Below are 21,508 nucleotides of genomic sequence, written 5' to 3'. Positions count from 1 at the left end.
CATTGCTAAATATTGGGTGAAATAAACCTTTAAAACTATAAGTGTTTGGACAGAAATAGTATTTTCACTGAATGAACCTTTAAAATCTATAAGTTGTTACACAGAAAGTGGTATTTGGGTGGAAAGCAACAGTAGCAGTAGGAGTTGTAGTAATAGTAGTAGTAGTAATAGTAGTAGTTGTAGTAGTAGTAGTAGTAGTAAGTAGTAGTAGTAGTAGTAATAGTAGTAGTAGTAGTAGTAGTAGTAGTAGTAAGTAGTAGTATTAGTAGTAATAGTAGTAGTAGTAGTAAGAGTAGTAGTAGTATTAGTAATAGTAGTAGTAGTAGTAAGAGTAGTAGTAGTAGTAGTAGTAGCAGTAGCAGCAGCAGCAACAGTAGTAGTAGCAGTAGTTGAGGCAGTAGGAACAGCAGCAGGAGCAGTAGTAATAGTAGCAGTAGTGGTAGCAGTAACATCACTGGTAGTAGTAGTAGCAGTAACAGTAGTAGTAATAGTAGTAGTATTAGTAGTAGTAGTAGTATTAGTAGCGAAAGCAGTAGTAGCAGTAGTAGTAGCAATAGTAGTAGTAATCGTAGTAGTAGTAGTAGCAGCAGCAGCAGCAACAGTAGTAGTATTAGTAGTAGTAGTAGTAGTAATAGCAGCAGCAGCAGCAACAGTAGTAGTATTAGTAGTAGTAGTAGTAGCAGCAGCAACAGTAGTAGTAGTAGTAATAGTTGTAGTAATCGTAGTAGTATTAGTATTAGTAGTAGTAGTAGTAGCAGCAGCAGCAGCAACAGTAGTAGTAGTAGTAATAGTTGTAGTAATCGTAGTAGTATTAGTATTAGTAGTAGTAGTAGTAGCAGCAGCAGCAGCAACAGTAGTAGTAGTAGTAGTAGTAGAATCAGTAGGAACAGAAGCAGTAGTATTAGTAGTAGTAGTAGTAGTAGCAGCAGCAACAGTAGTAGTAGTAGTAATAGTTGTAGTAGTATTAGTAGTAGTAGTAGTAGTAGTAGCAGCAGCAACAGTAGTAGTAGTAGTAAGAGTTGTAGTAATCGTAGTAGTATTAGTAGTAGTAGTAGTAGTAGCAGCAGCAGCAGCAACAGTAGTAGTAGTAGTAAGAGTTGTCTTGCACATTTTTATGTACTTTTTTTACAGGTGTTGGCAACGCTGGGGGACGAGTAGCACGGCAAAAACCGTAAGAAGAGGAATAGTAAGACTTAACTAGAACATTTCTCAAGAAATTTTGACCAGTGTGCCTGGTGCTGGGGGGCGGGGGGGCGGGAGGGGTCTGAGGACCATAGTGAGGTTATAAGAAGGGGGATGATAGGCCCAATAAAGTCTCAAGCCTCGTGGCCCGTTTAAACTTTGAATCATTTTTCTATGTTAAAGTATGGCGACTCTGTATGGGCCCAAAGAGGAGTGTTTCTGAGCTCGCTTCACGTCAATTTGCCATTCATTCGTATGGAGCAAAAAAATCGCACCAAAACCGCTACACCAATCTCTTAGAAAAGTCATAGCACACCATTCCCGATCATTCCGCACTGTGTGTGTCTATCATACAATGAGAGTTGGGGGCTTTTAATCAAAAGTGTAATTAATAACATTAATTATGGCCCTGATCCATTGAAGCCCTGGTTTAGAGCATGCTGGCTCACTGAAATGGCGTGATACAGTAAATAGAGTGTGTGTGTGTGTGTGTGTGTGTGTGTTAGTCAGCCTGCTCTGATTGGCTAATGTGAATCAGCTGTCTGTCTATCAGCAATCAAACGTTGCCGTGGTGATGGCCACTGCTAAGCACCCTCAGTGAGACAGTTTATAATAGGAGTTAACCAGAGACCTACATGTCATAAAAGTGCTTCTCAGGCAAAAACCGTGACTAATATCGCTAAGATTGTTTATGAGACGAGTTAGGAGTCTCCGATGAACAAATAGTGTGAAATTTGTGTGTGTAGTGTAAAAAATGTGACCTTGGCGGCAGTTTCGAAAAGTATTAACTTTTTTCTCTGATCCAAAAAATTGTGTGAATATGGGCCCTATGGGAAGGTTGTAGGGAGTTGCTCTCACTTCCAGGCATGTATCGCTAAATGTGTAAGTCCGACTGATTCCATAGCTACATGACTGTGGCCGGCACAAAAATACCTATGTTTTGATGTATTAATTGTGTATGAGGAGTGGACGTTATGGGCTAGGGAGCAATTTGTTCGGATCATATTTTCAAAAGATTTTTAAGCTCTGCTCCACTCTAGCTCTGACATCACGCGCTCTAGCCCTTAACGACCCACGCAATACACACCCATTATAAAATCTGAAACGGTCTGAAAATTTCATAAAACGTAAACTGCGATAAATGAAAAACTGTAAAAGTTATCAAAAAGCTGAATCATAGCTTAATAGTTCAAAGACTTGTAACCCGTTTAAAGTTTAAATGAAGTCTGTAGCTGAAAGTATGCGGAAGCAGTAGCATTTCAAAGTGGAGAAGGTTTAAGAGGATTTGAAGATTTTCTCCATTGAGTTACATTGTAAAAAAAATTTGGAAAAAGCTTAATATTTTAAAAAGTATAAATAGTTGAAACAAGAAAAGCCATAGCACTAATGTCCTTAAAGAGCTGAATATTTTGATAGTCGAACGGTTTCTGTAGCTGAAAGTATGCAGGACAGTTAAACTGAAAAAAACGTACGGAAGAAATAGATGAAGAAGTTGAATAAACCTTAGAAGAACAATACCGTATTGTTCTTTATTGTTTTCTTCCATGTACATGCGTGTTCTTTTTAAATATCGACATATTGTAATTTGCTTAATGAATTGTATATATGTATATATATACATATATTTATTATTGAAGTGACGCTTTGGTAATATTGTTCACCTGACAGTCATGCAAATAAAGCATATTAAATTGAAAAATAGAGAGAGACATAAGGAGAGAGAGAGAGAGAAAGAGGGAGAGAGATAGAGAGATAGAGAGAGAGAGGTAGAGAGAGAGAGAGAGAGGGAGATAGAGAGGTAGAGGGAGAGAGAGAGAGAGAGAGAGAGAGAGGTAGAGAGAGAGAGAGAGAGGGAGATAGAGAGGTAGAGGGAGAGAGAGAGAGGGAGATAGAGAGGTAGAGGGAGAGAGAGAGAGAGAGAGAGAGAGAGAGAGAGGTAGAGAGAGAGAGAGAGAGGGAGATAGAGAGGTAGAGGGAGAGAGAGAGAGAGAGAGGGAGATAGAGAGGTAGAGGGAGAGGGAGAGAGAGAGAGAGAGAGAGAGAGGTAGAGGGAGAGAGAGAGAGAGAGAGGGAGATAGAGAGGTAGAGGGAGAGAGAGAGAGAGAGAGAGAGAGAGGTAGAGGGAGAGAGAGAGAGAGGGAGAGAGAGAGGTAGAGAGAGAGAGAGAGAGAGGGAGATAGAGAGGTAGAGGGAGAGAGAGAGAGAGAGAGAGAGAGAGGGAGATAGAGAGGTAGAGGGAGAGGGAGAGAGAGAGAGAGAGAGAGAGAGGTAGAGGGAGAGAGAGAGAGAGAGAGGGAGATAGAGAGGTAGAGGGAGAGAGAGAGAGAGAGAGAGAGAGAGAGAGAGGTAGAGGGGGGGTCAGTAGCATCACTGTGTTCTTCTTCTCTTTATTGATCTCAGATCAGTGATCAGTCATCAGTCATCAGTCATTATCTCCTTCAGCAGGTCAGTTAGTTGTTAGTTGTGTTAGCTCGGAGCTAGCACTGGAAGCTAATGGTTAGCATGTGAAGCAGCCCGGGAGCTAACAGCTAACAGAGCTAGCAGCAGCCCGGAGGCTAACTGTAACCCGGGAGGAAGCTGGCAGCTACCAGCTAGCAGCTAACAGCTAACAGCTAGCAGCTAGCAGCTACCAGCTAACAGCTAACAGCAGCAGGCTGCGGAGCGGAGAGAGAAACAAGGAAGCGGACTCTGCTCTAGCTGCTCTGCTGCTCTGAACAGAGGCTAACTGAGCTGACTGCTGTTGTTTCTAATGAGCGACCCGGGAGGATGCGACCTGATACGAGGAGGTGAGTGTCTGCTGGGTCTGCTGAGTCTGTTAGAGTCTGCTAGAGTCTGCTGGAGGCTGCTGGGTCGGTCTCTAGCAGCCATGTTGTTCTTAAGGCTTGTTGTTGATGAGAGAATGAAAGAGGAAGCGCTGCTGCTGCACGGCTAGCAGGCTAACATCAGATCAGATCAGGGGGGTGGTGAGGAGAGGTAATCTCATATTATGGGATATCTATTCAACAACACACCTGCCGGTAATACACCTGTGCAGGTTTGTTGTGTTTGCTCTCTTTGACTTAATGCAGGTGACTGTGACGCGCTAGCTGTTAGCTGCTAGCTGCTAGCTGCTAGCATCAGATGCGCATCTTCATTATTGTTGCTGCTAGCTGGTGTTACCTCCTCCTGCAGCTGGATGTCTGATAACACAGTATTCATCCGGTTGTTGCAGCAGCACAAGACAGAAATACAGAGAACAGAACATACATAATAAGATGTGGATCTGATGGCTGGATATCTCTATTTAGAACATGTGACAAATAATAACAAAACACAAAGATCCAATAACATGAAGAGTAAACATATACAGCTAATCCTCCATAAATTACATAAATAAAGGACATTTCTGAAAAGGAGTTGGACAGAAGTATACATTTATATGATCCTACCCCTTTTATATAACTTAAAACATGAATGTTTATCATATAAACACATAAGTAATCACCTTAATGTTTATCATATATACACATACAGACGTAGGCAAAGTTGTTGGTAACGTTCCGTTAAAGAAAGAAAAACCCACAAAGGTCACTGAAATAACTTGAAACTGACAAAAGTAATAATAAATAAAAATTCACTGAAAATTAACTAATGAAAATCAGACATTGTTTTTGAATTATGGTTCAACAGAATCATTTTAAAAAACAAACTGATGAAACTGGCCTGGACAAAAATGATGGTAACATTAACTTAATATTTAGTTGCACAACCTTTTGAGGCAATCACTGCAATCAAGTGATTTCTGTAACTCTCAATGAGACTTCTGCACCTGTCGACAGGTATGTTGGCCCACTCCTCGTGAGCAAACTGCTCCAGCTGTCTCAGGTTTGAAGGGTGCCTTCTCCGAATGCATGTTTCAGCTCCTTCCACAGATGTTCAATAGGATTTAGATCCGGGCTCATAGAAGGCCACTTCAGAATAGTCCAATGTTTAGTTCTTAGCCATTCTTGGGTGTTTTTTGCTGTGTTTTGGGTCGTTATCCTGTTTGAGGACCCATGACCTGCAACTGAGACCAAGCTTTCTGACACTGGGCAGCACATTTCGCTCCAGAATGCCTTGATAGTCTTGAGATTTCATTGCACCCTGCACAGATTCAAGACACCCTGTGCCAGATGCAACAAAGCAGCCCCATAACATAACCGAGCCTCCTCCATGTTTCACATTAGGTACAGTGTTCTTTTCTTTGGATGCTTCATCTCTTCGTCTGTGAACATAGAGCTGATGTGACTTGCCAAAAAGCTCCAGTTTTGTCTCATCTGTCCAAAGGACATTCTCCCAGAAGCTTTGTGGCTTGTCAATATGCATTTTGGAAAATTCCAGTCTCGCTTCTTTATGATTTGGTGTCCTCCTCGGTCGTCTTCCATTAAGTCCACTTTGGCTCAAACAGTGACAGATGGTGCAATCTGACACTGATGTACCTTGACCTTGAAGTTCACCTCTAATCTCTTTGGAAGTTGTTCTGGGCTCTTTGGTTACCATTCGTATTATCCGTATCTTCAATTTGTCATCAATTTTCCTCTTGCGGCCACGTCCAGGGAGGTTGGCTACAGTCCCATGGATCTTAAACTTCTGAATAATATGAGCAGCTGTAGTCACAGGAACATCAAGCTGCTTGGAGATGGTCCTATAGCCTTTACCTTTAACATGAAGGTCTATAATGTTCTTTCTGATCTCCTGAGACAACTCTCTCCTTAGCTTTCTGTGGTCCATGTTCAGTGTGGTACACACCATGATACCAAACAGCACAGTGACTACTTTTCACCCTTTAAATAGGCAGACTGACTGATTACAAGTTTGAAGATACCTGTGATGCTAATTACAGGACAAACCTTAGTTTAACATGTCCCTATGGTCACATTATTTTACATCTTTTCTAGGGGTACCATCATTTTTGTCCAGGCCAGTTTCATCAGTTTGTTTTTTAAAATGATTCTGCTGAACCATAATTCAAAAACAATATCTGATTTTCATTAGTTCATTTTCAGTAAATTTTTATTTATTATTACTTTTGTCAGTTTCAAGTTATTTCAGTGACCATTGTGGGTTTTTCTCTCTTTAACGGAAGGGTACCAACAATTTTGTCCACGTCTGTAAGTAATCACCTTAATGTTTATCATATAATCAGTAATCGATTCCATAATCATGGAGCCTTTATTTTATTCTCATTAGATGAATCAGAAAGCTGCTGTGTTCTCTCTGCTCTTATTAAACAATACAAATATACAACCAGTCAAATATAATAAATATGTTATAATAATAATATATAACATATAAATAAACAATACATAATGCAAAGAACTGAGAGAAACAGGAGCAGGATGAGGATCCAGACAGTTTAAAAAGATTCAACAGCTTGTTTTTACTCACATGCACATTTCTATATCAGAGCTGCAATCATTAGTAAATAAATCAATTTGTGGATCAACAGAAGATTAATAATCAGTATCTATTTTGGTAATTGATCAATCAGTTCATCCAGCCTCCGTTTCACCTCACCACCATCTACACGTTTATCTTTTCATCCTCACTGTTTACTAGCATGTGGACATTTGTTTTCTGCAACTTATTGATGATCTTTATTGTTAATATTTAGTTTGATTTGCACTGTTCCTCACTGTGTGACTGCTGCACAACAACTACTGGTGTCAGCTCCACTGCAGATGTTTAAATCGACTTCATCACACTTTTGTTAACTGCGAGAAGCAGCAAACTTGTTCCTCGACAGTAATTTGATCGCTGTGATTAGAGCTCAATAAATGGCTGTTGATACTATTACAGATATATTAGTATCAGCGTCTGTGTTGGTTAACAAGTAAGAAGACATGTGTCACCATTATAGAGCATTATAAAATGTTCCACTGAGAAGATATGTTGTCATAATTCTTTAATAACAGATTTCAAGGTTTTGTTTTCTAAAATGTTTGTTGATGTAAATTGAAATGGACACATAGTGACGTCGGTTAGCATAGTAAGCTAATCAATAAGGTTATGAATAATGTGAACGCTAGCACTAACTGAGTCAACGTTAGCTGTGCTACCTTTAGAAATAACTGAAAGAAGTGGGGTTGTATGTATATTTCTGTGTTCTGAGAGGTAAAATTACTGTTTTTGTGAATGGAGTCTGGTGGCTTTGAAGAGAGCGATGTAACGGCTTCAGTTCTCCGTCAGGAAAGGCTGTCTGACGGTTTAAGTGGACACTATATAAAGAATATTTTCACTGCTTTACCTCACCACCAGACAGTCCTTTACCTCACCATCAGACAGCCCTTTACCTCACCATCAGACAGTCCTTTACCATCAGACAGTCCTTTACCTCACCACCAGACAGTCCTTTACCTCACCATCAGACAGTCCTTTACCTCACCGTCAGACAGTCCTTTACCATCAGACAGCCCTTTACCTCACCATCAGACAGTCCTTTACCATCAGACAGTCCTTTACCTCACCATCAGACAGTCCTTTACCTCACCATCAGACAGTCCTTTACCTCACCGTCAGACAGTCCTTTACCTCACCATCAGACAGTCCTTTACCATCAGACAGTCCTTTACCTCGCCATCAGACAGTCCTTTACCTCACCATCAGACAGTCCTTTACCATCAGACAGTCCTTTACCTCACCATCAGACAGCCCTTTACCTCACCATCACACAGTCCTTTACCTCACCATCAGACAGCCCTTTACCTCACCATCAGACAGCCCTTTACCTCACCATCACACAGTCCTTTACCTCACCGTCAGACAGTCCTTTACCATCAGACAGTCCTTTACCTCACCATCAGACAGCCCTTTACCTCACCATCAGACAGCCCTTTACCTCACCATCAGACAGTCCTTTACCTCACAGTCAGACAGTCCTTTACCTCACCATCAGACAGTCCTTTACCTCACCATCAGACAGTCCTTTACCTCGCCATCAGACAGTCCTTTACCATCAGACAGTCCTTTACCTCACCATCAGACAGCCCTTTACCTCACCATCATACAGTCCTTTACCTCACCATCAGACAGTCCTTTACCTCACCATCAGACAGCCCTTTACCTCACCATCAGACAGCCCTTTACCATCAGACAGTCCTTTACCTCACCGTCAGACAGTCCTTTACCTCACCATCAGACAGTCCTTTACCTCACCGTCAGACAGTCCTTTACCTCACCGTCAGACAGTCCTTTACCTCACCGTCAGACAGTCCTTTACCTCACCGTCAGACAGTCCTTTACCTCACCGTCAGACAGTCCTTTTCCATCAGACAGTCCGTTACCTCGCAATCAGACAGCCCTTTACCATCAGACAGTCCTTTACCTCACCATCAGACAGTCCTTTACCTCACCATCAGACAGTCCTTTACCTCACCATCAGACAGTCCTTTACCTCACCATCAGACAGTCCTTTACCTCACTATCAGACAGTCCTTTACCATCAGACAGCCCTCTACCTTACCATCAGACAGTCCTTTACCTCACCATCAGACAGTCCTTTACCTCACCATCAGACAGTCCTTTACCATCAGACAGTCCTTTACCTCACCATCAGACAGTCCTTTACCTCACCATCAGACAGTCCTTTACCATCAGACATTCCTTTACCTCGCCATCAGACAGTCCTTTACCATCAGACAGTGCTTTACCTCACCATCAGACAGTCCTTTACCATCAGACAGTCCTTTACCTCACCATCAGACAGTCCTTTACCTCACCGTCAGACAGTCCTTTACCTCACCATCAGACAGTCCTTTACCTCTGCATCACACAGTCCTTTACCTCACCATCAGACAGTCCTTTACCATCAGACAGTCCTTTACCTCACCATCAGACAGTCCTTTACCTCACCGTCAGACAGTCCTTTACCTCGCCATCAGACAGTCCTTTACCTCTGCATCACACAGTCCTTTACCTCACCATCAGACAGTCCTTTACCTCACCGTCAGACAGTCCTTTACCTCACCGTCAGACAGTCCTTTACCTCACCGTCAGACAGTCCTTTACCTCACCGTCAGACAGTCCTTTTCCATCAGACAGTCCGTTACCTCGCAATCAGACAGCCCTTTACCATCAGACAGTCCTTTACCTCACCATCAGACAGTCCTTTACCTCACTATCAGACAGTCCTTTACCATCAGACAGCCCTCTACCTTACCATCAGACAGTCCTTTACCTCACCATCAGACAGTCCTTTACCTCACCATCAGACAGTCCTTTACCATCAGACAGTCCTTTACCTCACCATCAGACAGTCCTTTACCTCACCATCAGACAGTCCTTTACCATCAGACATTCCTTTACCTCGCCATCAGACAGTCCTTTACCATCAGACAGTGCTTTACCTCACCATCAGACAGTCCTTTACCATCAGACAGTCCTTTACCTCACCATCAGACAGTCCTTTACCATCAGACAGTCCTTTACCTCACCATCAGACAGTCCTTTACCTCACCGTCAGACAGTCCTTTACCTCACCATCAGACAGTCCTTTACCTCTGCATCACACAGTCCTTTACCTCACCATCAGACAGTCCTTTACCTCACCGTCAGACAGTCCTTTACCTCACCGTCAGACAGTCCTTTACCTCACCGTCAGACAGTCCTTTACCATCAGACAGTCCTTTACCTCACCATCAGACAGTCCTTTACCATCAGACAGTCCTTTACCTCACCATCAGACAGTCCTTTACCTCACCGTCAGACAGTCCTTTACCATCAGACAGTCCTTTACCATCAGACAGTCCTTTACCATCAGACAGTCCTTTACCTCACCATCAGACATTCCTTTACCATCAGACAGTCCTTTACCTCACCATCAGACAGTCCTTTACCTCACCATCAGACAGTCCTTTACCTCACCGTCAGACAGTCCTTTACCTCACCATCAGACAGTCCTTTACCATCAGACAGTCCTTTACCTCACCATCAGACAGTCCTTTACCTCTGCATCACACAGTCCTTTACCTCACCATCAGACAGTCCTTTACCTCGCCATCAGACAGTCCTTTACCTCTGCATCACACAGTCCTTTACCTCACCATCAGACAGTCCTTTACCTCACCGTCAGACAGTCCTTTACCTCACCATCAGACAGTCCTTTACCTCACCGTCAGACAGTCCTTTACCATCAGACAGTCCTTTACCTCACCATCAGACAGTCCTTTACCATCAGACAGTCCTTTACCTCACCATCAGACAGTCCTTTACCTCACCGTCAGACAGTCCTTTACCATCAGACAGTCCTTTACCATCAGACAGTCCTTTACCATCAGACAGTCCTTTACCTCACCATCAGACATTCCTTTACCATCAGACAGTCCTTTACCTCACCGTCAGACAGTCCTTTACCTCACCATCAGACAGTCCTTTACCATCAGACAGTCCTTTACCTCACCATCAGACAGTCCTTTACCTCACCATCAGACAGTCCTTTACCTCACCATCAGACAGTCCTTTACCTCACCGTCAGACAGTCCTTTACCATCAGACATTCCTTTACCTCACCATCAGACAGTCCTTTACCTCACCGTCAGACAGTCCTTTACCTCACCATCAGACAGTCCTTTACCATCAGACAGTCCTTTACCTCACCATCAGACAGTCCTTTACCTCACCATCAGACAGTCCTTTACCTCACCATCAGACAGTCCTTTACCTCACCATCAGACAGTCCTTTACCTCACCGTCAGACAGTCCTTTACCATCAGACAGTCCTTTACCATCAGACAGTCCTTTACCATCAGACAGTCCTTTACCATCAGACAGTCCTTTACCTCACCATCAGACAGTCCTTTACCTCACCATCAGACAGCCCTTTACCTCACCATCAGACAGTCCTTTACCTCACCATCAGACAGTCCTTTACCTCACCGTCAGACAGTCCTTTACCATCAGACCGCCCTTTACCTCACCATCAGACAGCCCTTTACCTCACCATCAGACAGTCCTTTACCATCAGACAGTCCTTTACCTCACCATCAGACAGCCCTTTACCTCACCATCAGACAGTCCTTTACCTCACCATCAGACAGTCCTTTACCTCACCGTCAGACAGTCCTTTACCATCAGACAGTCCTTTACCTCACCATCAGACAGTCCTTTACCTCACCATCAGACAGTCCTTTACCTCACCATCAGACAGTCCTTTACCTCACCGTCAGACAGTCCTTTACCATCCGACAGTCCTTTACCATCAGACAGTCCTTTACCTCATCATCAGACAGACCTTTCTGACGAGAATCGGAAGTCATCATATCGCTGTCTTCAAAGCCACCAGACTCCGTTCATAAAAGCAGTATTCAGAACACAGGAGTTGCTGGTCTGCCGCTGCATCCATCGGTTAGTTAGTTTGCTGCGCTCATGCAGGCTGCCATCTTTGTTTTGGTCCAGGAGAACTCTTTAAACTTCATGGATGAGTTGTATTAAGACAACACATCTGGATTCTGTATTTACTCGGATGATAAACACTAATCTGTTAATATAGACCTGGGCGAAGACACTAACGCCGTCTCTGCTGTTCACCTTACATTGATGAATGAATGAATGACCTCACTGCTCTGCTTGTTGTGTCTCTCTGTGTGTCTCCAGCTGACTTGTTCGGGGATGTCGGGCAGTAAGGCGCTGGGCGGAGGGGCTGGCGGGGGGGCAAGGCGCAGGCGGACGCGGTGCCGGCGCTGCCAGGCCTGCATGAGGAACGAGTGTGGGGAGTGTCACTTCTGTAAGGACATGAAGAAGTTCGGAGGGCCCGGCCGGATGAAGCAGTCCTGCCTCCTGAGACAGTGCACGGCGGTGAGACACACACACACACACACACACACACACACACACAAAAATGAAAATTGAACAACTTAATGCTTCATCCTCACACTCTGGTCACAGCGTAGGATAGCACAGTGCTATCACCAGATGAGGGTCGACTTTGTTCACCTCATGTTCTGTGTTTCATGACAGCGTGGTGGAATTAGCGAGCTAAGCTAGCTAAGTAGCCTTGCGTCCGACCAGCGGGCCGGTGGCCAACGGCAGCGCTGTAAAGATAAACTGAGGGCGTATAAATCTGTGGATGTCTATAGTTAACTATCCTTCAGTAAAGTCAGTCAGAAAGAGAGACGGACAACATCAGAGAAGCGTTTCAGAGACGGAGAGAAAGGGATGCTAATAGTTTAGCCTTCTGCTAACAGCAGCTAACGGCTCACGTTAGCTGCTGTTAGCAGAAGGCTAAACTATTAGCATCCCTTTCTCTCCGTCTCTGAAACGCTTCTCTGATATTGTAGCTCTAGAGCTCCAATCACAGTTACTCATCTCTAATGTCTGTGAGATCTGGATTCAGACAACAACACAGAGGACATTTAGATGTGGAGCTTTAGCCCACTGCTAGCGTTAGCCTCCAGCTAATGTTAGCCCACTGCTAGCGTTAGCCTCCAGCTAATGTTAGCCCACTGCTAGCGTTAGCCTCCAGCTAATGTTAGCCCACTGCTAGCGTTAGCCTCCAGCTAATGTTAGCCCACTGCTAGTGTTAGCCTCCAGTCTTTCCTTTGGTTAGCCTCCAGCTAATGTTAACCCACTGCTAGCGTTAGCCTCCAGCTAATGTTAGCCCACTGCTAGTGTTAGCCTCCAGTCTTTCCTTTGGTTAGCCTCCAGCTAATGTTAGCCCACTGCTAGTGTTAGCCTCCAGTCTTTCCTTTGGTTAGCCTCCAGCTAATGTTAACCCACTGCTAGCGTTAGCCTCCAGCTAATGTTAGCCTACTGCTAGTGTTAGCCTCCAGTCTTTCATTTGGTTAGCCTCCAGCTAATGTTAACCCACTGCTAGTGTTAGCCTCCAGTCTTTCCTTTGGTTTGCCTCCAGCTAATGTTAACCCACTGCTAGCGTTAGCCTCCAGCTAATGTTAGCCCACTGCTAGTGTTAGCCTCCAGTCTTTCCTTTGGTTAGCCTCCAGCTAATGTTAGCCCACTGCTAGTGTTAGCCTCCAGTCTTTCCTTTGGTTAGCCTCCAGCTAATGTTAACCCACTGCTAGCGTTAGCCTCCAGCTAATGTTAGCCCACTGCTAGTGTTAGCCTCCAGTCTTTCATTTGGTTAGCCTCCAGCTAATGTTAACCCACTGCTAGCGTTAGCCTCCAGCTAATGTTAGCCCACTGCTAGTGTTAGCCTCCAGTCTTTCCTTTGGTTAGCCTCCAGCTAATGTTAACCCACTGCTAGTGTTAGCCTCCAGTCTTTCCTTTGGTTAGCCTCCAGCTAATGTTAACCCACTGCTAGCGTTAGCCTCCAGCTAATGTTAGCCCACTGCTAGTGTTAGCCTCCAGTCTTTCATTTGGTTGGCCGCCAGCTAATGTTAACCCACTGCTAGTGTTAGCCTCCAGTCTTTCCTTTGGTTAGCCTCCAGCTAATGTTAACCCACTGCTAGCGTTAGCCTCCAGCTAATGTTAGCCTCCAGTCTTTCATTTGGTTAGCCTCCAGCTAATGTTAGCCTCCAGTCTTTCATTTGGTTAGCCTCCAGCTAATGTTAACCCACTGCTAGTGTTAGCCTCCAGTCTTTCCTTTGGTTAGCCTCCAGCTAATGTTAACCCACTGCTAGCGTTAGCCTCCAGCTAATGTTAGCCTCCAGTCTTTCATTTGGTTAGCCTCCAGCTAATGTTAACCCACTGCTAATGTTAGCCTGCAGTCTTTCCTTTGGTTAGCCTCCAGCTAATGTTAACCCACTGCTAGCGTTAGCCTCCAGCTAATGTTAACCCACTGCTAGTGTTAGCCTCCAGTCTTTCCTTTGGTAAGCCTCCAGCTAATGTTAGCCCACTGCTAGCGTTGGCCTCCAGCTAATGTTAGCCCACTGCTAGCGTTAGCCTCCAGCTAATGTTAGCCCACTGCTAGCGTTAGCCTCCAGCTAATGTTAGCCCACTGCTAGTGTTAGCCTCCAGCTAATGTTAGCCCACTGCTAGCGTTAGCCTCCAGCTAATGTTAGCCCACTGCTAGCGTTAGCCTCCAGTCTTTCCTTTGGTTAGCCTCCAGCTAACAGCGTGACCTCATCATGACGTCATCACTGGAGGGAAGGAAACCAGAACCAGGACTGAGACTGTCGGACCCTGCTGCAGTAGAATGAGAGGTTTTCTAAAGGGACTCCGGTCCCGCTGTCGTCCACAGGGACCGCCAACATCAACACAGAATGAAAGTTCCCTTTAGAATGTAACAGAGTGTTTTGTGATTCCTAACTGGAGAACATCAACAGACAGGAGGGCTTGTTGTTAAAATAAAGTCCTTTATCACACAGACAGAAAGAGAGAGCGAGAGAGAGAGAGAGACTGTATATGTGGACCGGACACAATGTTCTCTCACTGCAGAACCTGCACTGGTCCTCACAGAGATACAAGAACACACACACACACACACACACACACACACACACAGGGAGAATGTCTTCTTCAAACACTGAAGGTGTGATATTTATTTATTTATTTATTTATTTATTTATTTATTTTATTTGTGTGGATTCTTCAAATAGCTTCAGCAGAGAGCTGGAGCCCAGCAGGAGACGATGCTGGGTTTCCGTGGCAACCAGAGATGGTTGCTGGCGCTGTGAGTGAGAGAGAGTTGGCTTTGATCCATCGCCGTGGTTACACACAGATGCTTTAAAACACAAACACACACACACACTCTGGGCCAGTCGATCTTCATATTATATCTGTTTTAGGTTTATTTATTTATTTGTGGTTGGAGGAGAGACAGATCCACCTGTCTGTCTGTCTCTCAACCTGTCTGTCTGTCTCTCCATCTGGCTGTCTCTCCACCTGTCTGTCTGTCTGTCTCTCTACCTGTCTGTCTGTCTGTCTCTACCTGTCTGATCCACCTGTCTGTCTGTCTGTCTGTCTCTCTACCTGTCTGACCCACATGTCTGTCTGTCTGTCTGTCTCTCTCTCCACCTGTCTGTCTGTCTGTCTCTCTACCTGTCTGACCCACATGTCTGTCTCTCTACCTGTCTGTCTGTCTCTCCACCTGTCTTTCTGTCCGTCTCTCTACCTGTCTAACCCACATGTCTGTCTCTCTACCCGTCTGTCTGTCTCTCCGTCTGGCAGTCTCTCCACCTGTCTGTCCGTCTGTCTCTCTACCTGTCTGTCTGTCTCTACCTGTCTGATCCACCTGTCTGTCTGTCTGTCTGTCTCTCTACCTGTCTGTCTGTCTCTCCACCTGTCTGTCTGTCTCTCTACCTGTCTGTCTGTCTCTCCACCTGTCTGTCTGTCTCTCCACCTGTCTGTCTGTCTCTCTACCTGTCTGACCCACCTGTCTGTCTGTCTTTCTGTCCAGCCGGTGCTGCCTCACACGGCGGTGTGCTTTGCGTGCGGCGAGGCGGGGAAGGAAGACACAGTGGACTCTGAGGAGGAGAAGTTCAGCCTCTCTCTGATGGAGTGTACCATCTGTAACGAGATCATCCACCCCAGCTGTCTCAAGGTCAGTCTCATCATTACTACTAATACAATTAATCATAGATTCACTAACACCTGAACTCCAGCTGAAGGACGTCCCGTCGTAGAGTTGGTTACATAATGTGAATGTAATCAAAATATTTTGATAAAAAGTTGTGATTTGACGAAGAGTAAATACAAGAGTCCTACATCGATGAGGAAAAGGACGTAGTATTTAATGTAAAATGTAATTTAACATCAATAGAATGGTTGTAGTAAGTTACAGCAGCTTATCAATATTGCAACTTATAATTTCAATCACTTGTTTCAATCAAATGTCCGTCCCCAAAAACATCCAACCTTTCCTGTGACGGTGAGTTTTTAATGTCCTGCTGCCGCTGTTTCACATTAAAAGCCTTCCAGCAAAAATGATTTATTGGTTTTATTTTGAAGCAGCAGCAGCAGGAAGTGATGAGTAACAGCGGGTTTGTTTCATTCAAGTGAATTCACTCTGCGACACTCTGCCTCCGTTTAGTGTGTTTAGAGAGACAACTAGCTTCTGGACCAGGAGCTTTAAAAGGACACATTATTAATATGATTATTATGATTATTAATAATAATATTCTTGTTATTATTAATATTAATATGATTGTTAGTATTATTAATATTAATAATAATATGATGATGATGATTACTATTATTATTATTATTATTATTATCGATAATAATATGATTATTATTATTACTGCTATTGTTGTTGTTCCATGCTGTGTGCAGCAGCCTGTACATACTGAGTGTGTTTGTGTCTGGTCAGATGGGGAAAGCTGAAGGAATCATCAACGATGAGATCCCAAACTGCTGGGAGTGTCCAAAGTGCCACAAGGAGGGCAAAACCAGTAAGGTAAGAGAGTCCCACCAGTTCACCTCCAACTGGTGGAGAGTTTACATTTCCCCAAACAGTGATGCTCCTGTTACACCTCTACAAACCCAAGGCAAAGGTTTGCCTCACGCCACAGAGAGGAAATGACCTCCATGTAGACACCAGCAACATTCCATCAACCAGCAGAAAGAACCAGTACTGGTGCCGTGGACGTCCCAGATACGTCCCAGATGTTCATCACTTCACCCGCAGGCGTTTCACTGGATCTAGCACGTCACGCCTCGGTTGAATTAATCTGGTTTACTACTGCGGTATGAACCCAAAATAAACAGATTTAATATCGATAAACAGATTTAATATCAATAAGCAGATCAAAATGATGCTGAAATATCGACATCATGATGCTGATTAGTAAAAAGTCTGAATTCCTGCTTCATCAGGTCTGTTACCATGACGTCAAGCAGACAACTTTTAAAATGCTTGTTTTCTGAATGGAGTCTGGTTTGATCAGTGCCAGGCTGTGCTGCTGCTCCATCAACACTCAGCGTAGGTAGAGTTCCGTCCCGTCTCTGTCCAGATATGAGGTTCTGTCGTAGCTCTGGGACACATACCGCCCTTTATCCTCCATCTCTGATTCAACGTCAGGACGTCAGGACGTCAGGAGAACTTCAACGCTGAGAGGCTTAAGCGACAGCGTCACACCAATTTCTCGCGCGAGTTGGAATTTTTCAGCTTTCATTCAGAATTTGCGTCTGTTCTCGTTTTTACTTTGACGATGGATGTAAACGCACTGTGCAAAAACTTTACTTTAAGTTTGGTGTGAACAGGTGAACAGGTGAGACAGGAGAACAGGTGAGACAGGTGAACAGGTGAGACAGGTGAACAGGGGAAACAGGTGAACAGGGGAAACAGGTGAGACAGGAGAACAGGTGAGACAGGTGAGACAGGTGAGACAGGTGAGACAGGTGAACAGGAGAACAGGAGAACAGGTGAGACAGGTGAATAGGTGAACAGGTGTGTGACAGTGTGTCTTAAATCAGCCCTGTGTGTGTGTGTGTGTGTGTGTGTGTCTGTGTCTGTGTCTGTGTCTGTGTGTGTGTCTGTGTCTGTGTCTGTGTGTGTGTGTGTGTGTGTGTGTGTGTGTGTGTGTGTGTGTGTCTGTGTCTGTGTGTGTGTGTGTGTCTGTGTGTGTGTCTGTGTGTGTGTGTCTGTGTGTCTGTGTCCAGGACCAGGCGGACGGCTCGGGGAAGCGGCGGCTGGATAACGGCGAGGTGGGCCGCTGGAAGCTCACAGATGACCCGCCCCCTAAAAAGAAAGCCCCGCCCTCCCTGGAGGAGGGGGGGAGGACGGAGGGGGGGCACAAGAGGAAGAAGGAGAAGGAGCTGCCTCAGGACAGCGGGCCCAAGAAGAAGGTGGAGTGTTAACCAATCACAGAGCAGATCTGACAGGAAGTTGATGTGTTAAAGTACTCACTGAATCTGGAAACATCATCCTGCATTTAGAAAGAACATGTTGTATATTTAGTTAACAGCTCTGTCTGTCTCTCTGTCTGTCTCTCTCTCTTTCAGATGAAGGGACCTCATGAAAAACGCCTCAAAAAGGTCAGAAACTATTATTATTATTGTTATTGAGACTTAAAGGGACTGTTAGTTAGAATCCTAAATGTCTTGTTAACAGCTTCACCTGTGTCCGTTAAGTCAACTAAAGTCAGCGTCCTGTTGCTGGCGCTTGTGCTCGCTCTACATAGACATGAAGGAGCATCGCTCAACACAGTGAGGAGACACACGTCAGCTAAAAGCACAATATCACTCTATATTTCAGCTGAAGCTAACGTTTCTCTCTGCGGAGCCCCGTCACTTCACAAGACACGGGAAACCTCTGTTGGTCTGGAGGAGCTGCAGCAGTTATTTCTGACCAAACGTCCACTGAACATTCACTAGATATTCTCAGAGCTAAACTAACTCTTCTGCAGTGTGGAGTGAGCAGCATGCACGTGAGAGGTGGAGAGAGAGAGAGAGAAGGAGCACGGTGTGTGAGTGAAGGCAGGCAGAGGAGCAGAGGAGCAGAGGAGCAGAGACTCCGGTCCTGGAGACCAAAGCTACGGTCTCCTCCGCGTCCTCCGACCGCGGCCAACACTGTTTAACAGCTTCACTAGATACAACCAAGAGGTTTTGGTGCTTCACTGGAGTTTGTGTTGGAGTCTGAGTCTGAACAGCGGAGACACACGAGAGACCATGAGACACACGAGAGACCAGGAGACACACGAGAGACCATGAGACACACGAGAGACCAGGAGACACACGAGAGACCAGGAGACACACGAGAGACCATGAGACACACGAGAGACCATGAGACACACGAGAGACCATGAGACACACGAGAGACCACGAGACACACGAGAGACCATGAGACACACGAGAGACCACGAGACACACGAGAGACCATGAGACACACGAGAGACCACGAGACACACGAGAGACCAGGAGACACACGAGAGACCACGAGACACACGAGAGACCACGAGACACACGAGAGACCACGAGACACACGAGAGACCACGAGACACACGAGAGACCACGAGACACACGAGAGACCAGGAGACACACGAGAGACCACGAGACACACGAGAGACCACGAGACACACGAGAGACCACGAGACACACGAGAGACCAGGAGACACACGAGAGACCAGGAGACACACGAGAGACCAGGAGACACACGAGAGACCATGAGACACACGAGAGACCATGAGACACACGAGAGACCATGAGACACACGAGAGACCATGAGACACACGAGAGACCATGAGACACACGAGAGACCATGAGACACACGAGAGACCATGAGACACACGAGAGACCATGAGACACACGAGAGACCATGAGACACACGAGAGACCATGAGACACACGAGAGACCATGAGACACACGAGAGACCATGAGACACACGAGAGACCATGAGACACACGAGAGACCACGAGACACACGAGAGACCATGAGACACACGAGAGACCACGAGACACACGAGAGACCACGAGACACACGAGAGACCACGAGACACACGAGAGACCACGAGACACACGAGAGACCACGAGACACACGAGAGACCAGGAGACACACGAGAGACCATGAGACACACGAGAGACCAGGAGACACACGAGAGACCATGAGACACACGAGAGACCAGGAGACACACGAGAGACCATGAGACACACGAGAGACCACGAGACACACGAGAGACCACGAGACACACGAGGGACCAAGAGACACACGAGAGACCACGAGACACACGAGAGACCAGGAGACACACGAGAGACCACGAGACACACGAGAGACCACGAGACACACGAGAGACCAGGAGACACACGAGAGACCACGAGACACACGAGAGACCACGAGACACACGAGAGACCAGGAGACACACGAGAGACCACGAGACACACGAGAGACCACGAGACACACGAGAGACCACGAGACACACGAGAGACCAGGAGACACACGAGAGACCACGAGACACACGAGAGACCACGAGACACACGAGAGACCACGAGACACACGAGAGACCACGAGACACACGAGAGACCAGGAGACACACGAGAGACCACGAGACACACGAGAGACCACGAGACACACGAGAGACCAGGAGACACACATGAGACACACGAGAGACCATGAGACACACGAGAGACCAGGAGACACACGAGAGACCATGAGACACACGAGAGACCAGGAGACACACGAGACACACGAGACACACGAGAGACCACGAGACACACGAGAGACCACGAGACACACGAGAGACCACGAGACACACGAGAGACCACGAGACACACGAGAGACCACGAGACACACGAGAGACCACGAGACACACGAGAGACCACGAGACACACGAGAGACCACGAGACACACGAGAGACCACGAGACACACGAGAGACCACGAGACACACGAGAGACCACGAGACACACGAGAGACCAGGAGACACACGAGAGACCATGAGACACACGAGAGACCAGGAGACACACGAGAGACCACGAGACACACGAGAGACCACGAGACACACGAGAGACCACGAGACACACGAGAGACCACGAGACACACGAGAGACCAGGAGACACACGAGAGACCACGAGACACACGAGAGACCACGAGACACACGAGAGACCACGAGACACACGAGAGACCAGGAGACACACGAGAGACCACGAGACACACGAGAGACCACGAGACACACGAGAGACCACGAGACACACGAGGGACCACGAGACACACGAGGGACCACGAGACACACGAGGGACCACGAGACACACGAGAGACCACGAGACACACGAGAGACCACGAGACACACGAGAGACCACGAGACACACGAGAGACCACGAGACACACGAGAGACCACGAGACACACGAGAGACCACGAGACACACGAGAGACCAGGAGACACACGAGAGACCACGAGACACACGAGAGACCACGAGACACACGAGGGACCACGAGACACACGAGGGACCACGAGACACACGAGGGACCACGAGACACACGAGGGACCACGAGACACACGAGGGACCACGAGACACACGAGGGACCACGAGACACACGAGAGACCACGAGACACACGAGAGACCACGAGAGACCACGAGACACACGAGAGACCGAGAGACCACGAGACACACGAGAGACCAGGAGACACACGAGAGACCACGAGACACACGAGAGACCAGGAGACACACGAGAGACCACGAGACACACGAGAGACCACGAGACACACGAGAGACCACGAGACACACGAGAGACCACGAGACACACGAGAGACCACGAGACACACGAGAGACCAGGAGACACACGAGAGACCACGAGACACACGAGAGACCACGAGACACACGAGAGACCACGAGACACACGAGAGACCACGAGACACACGAGAGACCACGAGACACACGAGAGACCACGAGACACACGAGAGACCACGAGACACACGAGAGACCACGAGACACACGAGAGACCACGAGACACACGAGAGACCACGAGACACACGAGAGACCGAGA

General features: G+C 46.3%; 1 protein-coding gene across 1 annotated transcript in view; it reads left to right on the top strand.

Annotated features, from left to right (window-relative positions):
- The first annotated feature begins 3,426 nt into the window (after positions 1-3,426).
- fbxl19 (F-box and leucine rich repeat protein 19) overlaps positions 3,427-21,508 on the top strand; it is a 30,860-nt gene continuing 12,778 nt past the window's right edge. Inside the window, exons 1-6 of the mRNA XM_074657185.1 lie at positions 3,427-3,968; positions 11,791-11,991; positions 15,491-15,634; positions 16,403-16,489; positions 17,695-17,880; positions 18,037-18,069. Coding sequence (XP_074513286.1) covers positions 11,806-11,991; positions 15,491-15,634; positions 16,403-16,489; positions 17,695-17,880; positions 18,037-18,069 — 636 coding nt within the window. The 5' untranslated portion in view covers positions 3,427-3,968; positions 11,791-11,805. The remainder of the gene's footprint in view (positions 3,969-11,790; positions 11,992-15,490; positions 15,635-16,402; positions 16,490-17,694; positions 17,881-18,036; positions 18,070-21,508) is intronic.

Source organism: Sebastes fasciatus, chromosome 13 (assembly GCF_043250625.1).
Source record: "Sebastes fasciatus isolate fSebFas1 chromosome 13, fSebFas1.pri, whole genome shotgun sequence".
NCBI lineage: Eukaryota > Metazoa > Chordata > Actinopteri > Perciformes > Sebastidae > Sebastes > Sebastes fasciatus.
Note: the sequence above shows the minus strand (reverse complement) of the source record. Positions and strands in the feature narration are given on the sequence as shown.